The sequence below is a fragment of the Telmatherina bonti genome (assembly GCF_933228915.1).
Source record: "Telmatherina bonti genome assembly, chromosome: 9".
Classification (NCBI taxonomy): Eukaryota; Metazoa; Chordata; class Actinopteri; order Atheriniformes; family Telmatherinidae; genus Telmatherina; species Telmatherina bonti.
The window spans coordinates 28,485,080-28,496,693 of record NC_136627.1 but is presented as its reverse complement, the minus strand read 5'-3'; the positions used below and the strand labels follow the sequence as shown (position 1 = coordinate 28,496,693).

Below are 11,614 nucleotides of genomic sequence, written 5' to 3'. Positions count from 1 at the left end.
ACAAAGCCAGAACAAATAACCCAGGAGTGCTGAAAATGTCCACTCAGCACTATGGGTTCAGTGCCAAAATCAATATGACAGCTCCCACGTCAGTCAGAAATAAGTCAACAGCTCAAATACACCTTTAAAGGGAAATGTGGATGTCTCCTCACTGCAGAAGCCATTTTATATCCCTGAAATCACAAATACTTCACTGAGCCTTGTTGATTAAGATTAGGAGAGAACTAGGTACCATTTCTAAAAATATGGGATGAAATATTGTAAACTGTTGTTTTGCACTGATTGGGGGCCTTTTCAATTTAAAAGACATATTAATTATTTGTTTTGTATTTTTTTCTTTACTTACATCCTCACGCTTTGATAAGGTAAGGGGATGAAAATGGTGCATTCCTGTGTTAGAATAAGCAGAGAGAAGCAATGGGTGGAAGATCTTAGTTTTCAATAAAAGCAATAAATTGTCTGAAAGCCTGTTAAGCATGTGTCTTTTTTAAAACATTGTACATACAGAAAATAGGGAAAAAATATTATTTATTTATTTATTTACCTGTGTTAACCTGACAATTAAGCCTTTAACAACAAAGTTTGCACATTATTCACTTTTTTTTCTGCTTTGCTTTTTTTCTTTGAACTCTGTGTTAGACTTTCCTACCCCCTGAAATCTGCAACTAATGAGAAACACACCCCTTAATGACGATAGCAATCCATCTCTGGAGGAATCACATCTGCATAAACATGCTGGAAATTGGCCAAATACAGCTGATAAGAAGAAGGGTTTCCTTCACGCGATGCATCCCGCAGACATGCTTCATAATGACAAGACAGAAACCTGACTTCCTTTTTGGTGAGCAAAGTTTTTGGAAAGTGAAAATGTGAATTGAGCTTGTTTAAACGGATGACTACATTTATTTTTTCCCAGCTCTTGATCAATGTGTCGAGCATTTTTAGATTGCAAGCTGACGTTTTATTTGAGATGATGTTTCTTGTCTGTTTTTTAAATGGAGACGTAAGTTGTTTTTCATGAACAGATGCCTTCCAGTCCACAGCTGCAATATGCTAAATCTGACTGAACTTTCCATCAATGCAACTTCTCAGACAAGCCCCTCTGTAATCATAAAGGTGTGTGTGGTTATCCCCTTCTTCTGCTTCTTCCTCTGCTGCATTTTTGTCATGCTGCACATCTTTGCCTCTCACAGCCAGTTCATGGACAGCTCACGTTACATCCTGTTTGCACACATGCTGATTAACGACACCTTTCAGCTCCTCTCCTCCGTGCTGCTCTTCCTCTTTGTAATGGGTCAAGTTAATTTTGCTATTGTGTACTGTGTGCCGATGCTCCTCATATCCACGGCCACCTTCCAGAACACGCCTTTAATCTTGGCTGCCATGTCACTGGAGCGTTACATTGCCATCTTCTATCCCCTGCAGCGCCCGACTGCCTGGTGTTCAGACCGTATCTGGATCATTGTTCTGTCTCTGTGGTCCATCAGCTTCATCTTCCCCATAATTGAGTTTTCACTAAGTAAACAAAGTCCCACAGTGAACGTCTTCTCTACCCCTGTGGTTTGCAAAACGACTGCTCTCAACTCGTCTCCAATGCAGGTACTGTTCAGAGCTGCTGTAAATATACTCTTCTTTGCAGTAGTTGCTGTTATCATCCTCTTCACCTATGTGAGAATCCTGCTGGAAACCAGGAAGCTGCGGCAGGACAGGGTGTCGGTGAGCAAAGCCATGCACACAGTGCTGCTGCATGGCTTCCAGCTGCTTCTGTGCATGCTGGCCTTCACTCACCCCATCACTGAAATTCTCATCAGAATGACCGCAAACTGGCTGGCAGAGGACATCACTTTTCTAAATTACTTCTGCTTCATCCTGATTCCACGTTTCCTCAGCCCACTCATCTACGGCTTCAGAGATCAGAGCCTCAGGGCCCACATCAGTAAAACATTCCTGTCCTCCTCAAAGAAAGTCCGGTCTCAGGCTGGACGCTGACTTAGTTTTCACTCAGACATAAACAGAAGATGACAAAAGATGCTTTTGTAAAGTATAAACAGGAACAAATCTGGAGGAAAACCTTTATATGAAGAAAAAAAGTCATCAAAGAAAGACTAAGGGAAAAAGCTATGAAAAAGGCACAAAACTTCATAATCTTCATCTTTTTCTTGTTAAAAGTAATATAAATCTGGTTGTCATGTTGGATCATTGCTTGATTTGAAATTCCTAGATGCCATTTAATCACATCATTCCTCTTGTTTATTTGGACTATTAACACCCAACACATTTACAGTAAATATAAATGACAGGGACCTTAAATTACGTAAAATGTTAAATTGGAGGGAGCATGAAGATATAAGAACAGATTTAAACTGATTTCAGTAGGAGATGATTATCTTGGTGTTACAGTCCCTATAAAAAACAGAAATGGCTTATATTTACAATATTTTTGGAACATTTTTTTTCACTCAGAACAAGAATTGTGGATTTCCTTTACATCCCTTACAATAAAACCACAGAGAAATCTGTAGAAAGAAACCAAAAACCAATCAGAATACTGAGCAATCTAAAAATATTAGGTAATAGTGTGGTGAAAGAGGGTATGAAAGAGTTTAAAGTTAAATATTGCTGGGTTGGCATTTCAGTCAGCTCTTCCAGGGTCATAAAATAGTTTTACATAATCAGTAACAGCTTATTCCCTCATTTAAGAAAACAGATTTTAGATATAATTTTATTAGTTTTGTTTCCTCACTGGATTAAATGTTCTTAATGGAGTGACTTATACCACAAAAGGGTTTCTTTTTTTATTTTACTTCTTTTAATCTTTAAGAATGTCATAAAACACTAATTAACATTGATCATTTCATTATCTTTAAGTTACTTTCACACTTATTATAAAACCGGTGCTAAACTGAATCGTGATCTGCAAACAACCTTGCGTATAACTTATTGTAACATGCAGAAGAGCTATTGGAATATAAACATACCTCTTCCTGTCTTCTATAATAACATATATGATACATGTTACAGAGAATGACAACACTGCATTTTTAAAGACTGAATCCAATCTCTGAATAAAAGATTATATAAAACTGTTCACTTTTGTTGGCTGGACCAGAATTTATTCAGACAAGATCAAGAGTTTTATAGGTCTGAGTCAGTTAAACACAACCCAGACAGATGCTGCAGGTATGTGCCAGCAGAACTGACAAATATTTTTCTGTTGTTTGACTGAATTAGGGGTAAGTGGAGGTTGGCAGCAGTACTGGGTGTTATCCTCTCCTTGTGCCAGTAAACATGACATTCTGGTGCAGGCTTGATGATTAACTTTGTGAATGCTTGGTGATCCAATTATTTGAAAGGCTAAATTCTTTTATAACAGTCTTCCTTTGCTTTATAAGTTTGATACATATCAATAGAGTTTATCCTAGATTTAAGAAAAAAGTTGCTTTAATGTATACTTGTAGAGTTTTCATGTCTAATTCATATGGATTTCCTTATGGGTCAAAATAATGTAATGGTAAAATATTTCATTTCTGTTGTCATGCAGATAGATTTTTTTGTAAAGTACTTTAAATAAACTATAAACATTTATTAATTAAAATCCTACTTACAACTGCATGTCATAAAATGTCTATTTTTTAAGATTTCTCGACAGATTTTATGCATTATTTTTTTCAGCACCATTCTGATACTTTTACATCATGAAGGTACACAACTTTGACTTATTTCATACATCTACGGGGGCTGGCTTGAAGACGTATTCATGCCCCTTGAACCTTTCTACATTTTGACACAATCACACACCACAAAAATAAATAGATTTCATTGGAATTTTATGTGAAAGATCAACAAAAATTGTCACACAATTGTGAAGTACAATGAAAACTACACATGATTTCATTTTAATTTTTTCACAAAATAAAAAACTGAGCAGTGTGCAAAAGTAATCAACCCCTCTGAGTCTGAGTTTGTTTGTAGCATGTAATGTGTCAAAATGTGAAAAAGTTCAAGGAGTATGAATACTTTTGCAAGCCACTGTACAACCTAATTCCTTTTAAACCTAAGGAGGTGCAGGCAGCTTACAAAAGGCAAATGATTTTTTGTTAAATTTTTCATGCCCTGAGACAAACTGGAAATTGGCTTAAATCCAATAAAGTCCAGTTCAACAAATAAATTTAAAAGTAAGCTCTTGTGCTGATGTTACAAAAAATACTTTAAAAATATAATAAATTTGCCCCCCTTTTAAACTCATGACTTATTCAATGGGCTTTTCTTTTTTTTATAGATCGTTGGTCAGTGGTTATCTGCGGAGTTTCAAGTTATTTATTTATTTAGACATCCAAAAACATTTTTATACATTTGAACAAATTAAATAACCAACAGTGACCGACTATAATGACCACTTGACCACAGACTTTCAGGGCTGCATTTTGAGTGTTGTGCTAATCGTAACCAGCAGATGTCGCTATAAGCCCAAACTTCATTACGAGCGCACACACGTGTGTGTTTAAAAAACAAACTATCCACGAAGACTTTCAATAACACGATTAAATACATTCATTTGGCATTTAAATTTAAAGATCTCATAATAAATAAGGCCAAGTAAAGCCCATTTTTGAAAAAAGTCTATTAAAAAAAAAAAAAAAAACTGAATGAGACCTTCGTTTAATCAGAACTAGCTTCCACAAAACTACCAATTTCCGATCAGTACAGAGTAAAATAAAAAACTAAAAGTCCTGAATTAGCTCAGGCTGTAGGCCAGTCCCATAAAGTCAGGGTGAAAGCAGATCTGAGATCAGATGAGGGAACCGTGCAGGTCAGCTGCTCAGAGGACTGAAGAGACATTCAGACAGCAGAAGAAGCTGCTGATCTGAAGTCAACTCTCCGAGATGAGTTGTCCTGCGCGTGCCTTTTTTCTTTGGGGTATTGTTTTTGTTGTTGTTCATAAGTCAGTAGGAGAAATGTACACGTCCCTGCTGAATGTAAAGCAGGCGATCAGTGTTGAACAAAAACTGATCGATAACCTGAGAGTTTACATTGAGCACGAGTTGGAGAGACTGGAGGACGTCAAGCGGTGAGTGATGGTCACGATGGAGATCGACTTACTCCAAATCTTGTGTAGTCTTCATGTGCATATTTCATTTGCAAGAAAGAATAATAAAGTCCCAGAGTTGCGCGCGGGGAGGCTGAGTGTTTGTTAGTGTAAAATGGATCAATTATTTCAGTTATTTGTAAGACTCAATGATGATTTTGTCGTTCAACTCCACTGACTGTGAAGTCACAAAAGAAGTGGACATAATCATGCACTTGTGTAGTGTTGGGGTCATACCTTTGTATGCCTTAATATACCTTTGTTTCTCTTTATATACAGTCTATGGGTCATACTGAAGAGTTCAAAGAATAAACCTTATTTAATTGAAATCAAAGTTGTACACTTTTAAATTATGTTTAGTGTTACCCTGTATATTAAAATAACTCATTGTGCTTATATATATATACATATATTTATTTATTTATTTATTTTTAATCTAATTTCCCAATCATAATCTCACACAGCTTTTATGCCAAAGTGTGTGACCTGCACAAAGAACTTTACAGAGGTCCCACCACTGCAATGTCAAACCCCCTGGTGGCCTTCACCCTCATCAAGCGCCTGCAGTCAGAGTGGCTGAATGTCGTCTACAGCAATGAAGCCCAAGAAAATGCACAAGGTTGGTTGTCCATCTTCTTCCCTCACAAACACATCTGGTTGTAATATGTTTAAAACGCTCCTCCTCTCAGCTGTCACTTCCAAACCCACCGGTTCACCTTTTGACTCTGCTGTCCAGCCCTCAGGTCCAGTTACGAGGAGGAAGAGGCTCATCTGCCCAAAGTGGAGGATCTCCAGGGGGCTGCACAGGGACTGATGAGGCTGCAGGATGTTTATGCCCTCCAAGTTTCCAGTCTTGTGAGGGGCCGTTTCCAAAGATTCGCTAATGGCGAGACGATTGATGTCTACATGCCTGCGGTGTCTGTCTCTCTGACCGGCGATGACTGCTTTCTGGTTGGGAAGGTGATGCACTAATTGTTTTTCACATAGGACCCACAGTACAGGAAAACCACCAGCCACTCGGATATTATTCAAATATATAATCAAGTGGTTTCCACTAGTTTTATTTTGAAATATATAGCTAATATAGGCTACAGCTTGAGCTGCAGCTAGTAGAATAGAGAACATTTAAATTCAATTCAATTCAATTCAATTCGACTTTATTTATATAGTGTCAAATCAAGGCAATGCCATCTCAAGACGCTTTACAGACAGGAAAAAAAAACAAATTACATAATGAAAGCCATTTCATAAAAGCCTATATAAGGAAACCAACAGATTGAGTTGGTTGTAATATATGTTATATATTTGACTAGAGAGAGAAAATGAATGCCAATATATCATGTAAGTACACATCATGCTGCCTTAAAAAACTGAAAAGGAAATTATGAATGCATCTCCAATAACCTTAAACCTATTAAACTTTCCCAAAAGACCATCTGTAGGGTAGCTGAAAGTTTTAACACAGATAGACTTTTAAGAAAGTCAAGGAACCTTGCAGCATTTTAACTTTTTTGCAGGAAAAAATTGATTAAACTGTCTGAAAGAAGAGGTGAAAGACATTTAGCTAATCCAAAACATTTTCACATGCTGTGGTAAACATCATGGGTTTAGCTCATCAGTACTGACTATGCAGGCTGTCACATTTTACATGCTACTGTCATATCAACTGAGGTAAACATGTGAAGTTGTATAAAAGAGGAGCAGCAAAGTAACTGTTTGAGTAAATAAAGTTAGCCTGCAATGGATTTTTCACAGATTTTCAACAGGGGAGAGTTTGTTTAACACATTTAACATTAACACTATCCTTCAGGGTCAGTTTCCTGAGAAGAATGAGCTGAAACGGAGAATGCAAAGACAGTCAATGAATAGATATTTGGAACTAGTGTCGGTGTAAGTTTCCCTCCCTGATTCATTTTCCATTCGAAAAGTCTGTGGTGGTTTTATCCCAGATCTGTCAGTCACTGTGTGGTGGGAGCTCAGCCAGTCAGCCTGGAAAAAGTGGGATTCTTCCAATTGCATGTCTGCTAATCCTTTCATGTGAGGATGAATATGCTATTCGACAAGTAGGGATGAAAAAAAGATTTCTCCACAATACTCTACTGTTTTTCTGCAGTGTTGATGTGTAAGGGCAGGGCATTGTGCGGCATAGACACGCTCTTGGATGGAAAATACATTATCTCATGCAGTAGGAGTGAGGAATAAGGAGTAAAGAGCAGAGAGACCAAGATTACCAGAGATGTGCTGTGAACAGACATGCTCAGTTTTAGTTTGTTCGCAGTTAAGGGGATTTTATGAGGTCTCTTCAAAAACAGCTGGTTTGATGATAGATGTTTGAGGCTTGTCAGTTTCACTGAGGAAAAAATTAGATGTTGTTTGAGTTGAGAAACAGCTGACACTTCTTCAAGACTGGGTATTAACATTTTTTAAAAGTCTGTGGTTTCTTCAGACTTTAATCAGTTATTCTCCCAGCAGAGTTACAGCTCCCAAACTCAGGGATATAAAGTGTTATCCGCGGTTTAGTAGATAAATTTGCATGTTGGGATAATTTGTGAGGTTAAGTGACTTACTTGGTCCACAAAGTTTTTATTTGTGGGATGTCTGCAGGAACCTGGAACAACAGGAGCCACATCTCACCTGGTTTCTATGTTGATGCTGTCTTGATTTGACCAAACTTAATAAATCAGATCCTCTGCAAACTGATTTCCAACCAGTTAAAGTAGTTAATAGATTGCAGCATTTGTTTGTAACTTCTTAAGTATCCAGACCTAATGCTTATGCTTGTATCTTCATTCACAAAAAAGTGATGATGATGACTGATGAGTGAGACAAGCTTCAGCTAAATAAGATGCTTAAAATTCCATCTATAGTGCATAAAAAGGACCAAATCAAAGCATCAGATTCTTACTAATAGACTAAGAACTTTCTTTTACATTATAATGAGATTGTTAAACAGATTTTCATAAGTTTAGGATTGGGTTTTTTTTTTGGTCTCAAATCAAAACTCTATGATGCAGTGAACTGGGTCATTTAGACAGCAAAAAAGCCCCCACATGCATCTTGTAATATCCAACCATACCATAAGCATGCAAAGACTGCAGTCATCAAGGTAGAATTAGCTGGTTATGTGCTGTTCACTTAAATTACTGAATAATAATGAAATAAAGAAGAACTAAATCAATTTTGTGAAGAGTAAAAATGGAACAAACACTGAGACACTTGTGCCATTTAACTGATGAAATCATTACAAACCTAATTTCAACTAAAAAAAAAAAAAAAAAAATCAAAACACAAACAGCTGCACAGGAACACATATCAGTAACAATTTCCTGTTCTAAAGGAGCTAATTTATTGTTTAAATGAATTTAATAGACCTTCATTTGTTAAAGTCTCATATTATCATTATGGCTATCCACTATGTTCCACTCCTCATTTTGGCTTGTTTCAGTATTCCTCTGACCAGCCAGCTGTACCAACACTTTTTTCCCATTTACTTAAAAAAAGAAAAAGCCACACTCCGATGTAAATGATGCCAGCTGAAAGGCACGATGGAAGAAACTAGTTGGACTCTGGCTCAGAGCTGGCCTGAATGCTGTAATTGTTACTTTAACTCAGCTTATCCCTATGAGTCAGTGCCTAAGGGTTGTAAAAAATTTGCAGGCCAGTGACCTTTAAATAGCCAAAAAAAACTGTAAAAACTAGTAAAAGGGTGCAAGTAACTGGTTTCATTGCAGGTGGCGTATGAGCAGGAAGACTTTTATCACTCGGTGCAGTGGTTGGAAGAGTCGGTGCGTCTCTTCAGGGGAGCAGGAGGACAGTGGAGCACTGAGAATGAAGGAACTTTAGAAGATGCTCTGGATCACTTGGCCTTCTCCCACTTTAAAGTAGGAATACAATCATTTTAAGACATGCATGTTTGTGAGATGTTTGTGAGATGTTCACTCGATTGTGACGCCCTGAATTTCTCTCATTGATTCAGACAGGAAACGTCTCCCACGCTTTGAGTGTGTCTCATGAGTTGCTGCATCATGGTAAATCTTTCTCTCGCATGAACCCTTATTGTTGCTTCTGTTTTTGCTTCAGTGAATAAAATAACTTATCACTGAGACTATTTGCGTTGTACATGCATGTCTTTTCAGATCCCACAAATGGACGAGTTTTGCAGAATGTTGAGAAGTATGAGAAGCTGCTAGTTGCTGCAGGTCCACCCAGGGGTGATAGGCTTAGGAGACCCACATCCTCTTACCTAAAGACCAGGGAAACTTATGAAAGACTCTGCCAGACCCAAGGCTCTCAGGTACTCATTAAAATGTAGGATTCTGGACAAGTGTTGTTCATGCTGCTGGTCTTCCATATAGACAAACATAACTGCACCGTGTGCAGGATGGTCTGGTTTCACTGTTTTTACTCAGACTTGAGGGAACAAAAACAGCTTTCCATAAATTTAGAGGTTATACTACCCATAGAAGAGGTGAATTTCAAAAACAATTAGATTCAGAAAAAAAGAAAGAGGAATCATACTTAAACTATACGTATTACTTAAAATATGTGTCACATTACCAAGTTTGTAATGTAAGCTTTTATCTAGTGAGTCTTAGAGACAGTTTTCATGACACATTTGATTAAAAATTCTCACTTATTTTACAACAAAAATCTCTTTATTCAGCTCATATTTTCAGTGTGTTCCTCTATCTTAGACAAGCTCTTTAAACTCATCTCTGTTGACTAAATGCTAGCTTCTTTTGATTGTCCAACTTTGGAAGCTTGCACTGCTTGAACAAACTTGTAGACATGTCAAATTACTGAGAAATTAAATAAATATTTAAAAATGTAGACAGAAAGTCTGCAGTCTGACCTTTTGTCTTGCAGGTATTACTTTTACTAAAACTGAAATTTGCCTGTTAGCATTTAGCAATGTTAGCAATGATACATATGTAGACAGTGCAAAATGCTAATATGCTAATATGTTTAGTTAGCATAATGTTGTCTTTTTAATATGAAACTGCTTTTGCTCCACTTAGTATTTCCCATATTTAATCGATTTCCTTATTTGGAGTTGTAAAACACTCCTTTTCCCATAAAACAACCATAATTACTCTGAAGAATTATTCTGAATTCATTATTACTTTAAAGTGAATGTGTGGGAAGAACCATGTAGTTATTGCATGCGGATTAAAAATAAAAGACCCTTGTTTGATGTTGTTAATGGACTTCAGATGCCTATTTCTCCCAACAGCCAATGCATTTTGAAAACCCCCGACTATTCTGTGACTACTTCACCAATGACAACCATGCGCTGCTGCTTCAGCCTGTAAGACGAGAGGTGCTGAGTCTGCAGCCATATGTTGTCCTTTACCATGACTTCATCACAGACACAGAGGCCGAGGACATCAAGAATCTTGCCAAGCCTGGAGTAAGTGCTTGTAGTCTTGGCTGAAACAACCCATATGTCCGTAATCTGTCAGATTTCACCCAAATGGTCTTGTTTGTTCAGCTTTTTTTTAACAAGCAGAGGAGCTTGAAGCTGAAAATTATTTTTTGGATTTAGCAGAGAGAAACACAGAGTCTGTTTCAGTTTATCCTAATCAATAAACAGGCAGAAAATCTAATTAAGAGTTTGACATGGCCTTGGCAGGATTTTATTTTTGTTGTTTTCACTTGTCACTGTCCATGTTGTTTGAGATTAAGTTCATGTTGCTTCTCATTTTTGTCAGGCACTTTGCTGATTTTTATAGATAATGATTATTTTAAAATGTTATTAAACTTGTTTTTTTTTTTAATTTCTTGTTGCCCGTTGGAATATGCTCAGATGCTACTGAGAGTAAAATAAAATTATTTTTTAATAATCGCTTATTTCTAACCCTTAAACAAGTGAGCTCGGGGAAATTGCTGGACTAAATCTGACTAAAAAATCTCTGAACTTTATCTAAAGATGCCATTTCATGCTAAATCTGCAGTATGTTGTCCTCAGCAGTCTCAGTCTGCTGACTCAGGTACTGCATTGAATATTTGGTGGGCTAACTGAACTGGTGTTTCTGTAGTTTCTGGGAGGTTTTGGCTTTCCATCCTTTGCTCAGATGAAAACCCCTGTACTTATTTCATCATATTGTCAGTTTGTGGGCTGATTGAAAACAGGCTTGTGGTACTGAACACCATGGTTTCCCTTTGTTTTGCTGGGTCACAGAGCTTTTGACTATAACTGCCAGACTACACGTCTGTTCTCAGTTAGCAGTTTTGCCATTTCATAGCCTTTTTAATCTTTGGTTCACTGATGTGTAACTTACTTTCCTTTAGTTCTATAAGGCGCCATTTCATTATGTTTCATCATGAGTTTTTACTCAAAATCAATTGCATTAAATATTCCATGAAACATTTTCTTAATACAACAGCTTATGTGCCTGTTAAAATCTTAAAATCATGAGCTCATTGGTATGCAGTTAACTCATCAGTGTTTGACTTTACGCCGTGCTGTAATGAATTGTGTGATAAGACAGAGCAATTCCTGGAGCCGCTATCTGTGAGGAGAAATTA

General features: G+C 37.2%; 2 protein-coding genes across 2 annotated transcripts in view; both read left to right on the top strand.

The window, feature by feature from the left end:
• Positions 1-1,050: 1,050 nt before the first annotated feature.
• or95a1 (odorant receptor, family 95, subfamily A, member 1) lies at positions 1,051-1,989 on the top strand (the record flags this gene model as incomplete). Its single annotated transcript, XM_079246024.1, has 1 exon — positions 1,051-1,989. One exon carries the CDS (start codon positions 1,051-1,053, stop codon positions 1,987-1,989), a length of 939 nt encoding a protein of 312 aa, XP_079102150.1.
• A 1,706-nt stretch (positions 1,990-3,695) lies between these two features.
• p4ha3 (prolyl 4-hydroxylase, alpha polypeptide III) overlaps positions 3,696-11,614 on the top strand; it is a gene marked incomplete at its 5' end in the record, with an annotated part of 11,164 nt that continues 3,245 nt past the window's right edge. The window contains 8 exons of the mRNA XM_079246023.1: positions 3,696-3,701; positions 4,944-5,068; positions 5,551-5,705; positions 5,823-6,046; positions 8,818-8,967; positions 9,063-9,114; positions 9,223-9,380; positions 10,320-10,496. Coding sequence (XP_079102149.1) covers positions 3,696-3,701; positions 4,944-5,068; positions 5,551-5,705; positions 5,823-6,046; positions 8,818-8,967; positions 9,063-9,114; positions 9,223-9,380; positions 10,320-10,496 — 1,047 coding nt within the window. The remainder of the gene's footprint in view (positions 3,702-4,943; positions 5,069-5,550; positions 5,706-5,822; positions 6,047-8,817; positions 8,968-9,062; positions 9,115-9,222; positions 9,381-10,319; positions 10,497-11,614) is intronic.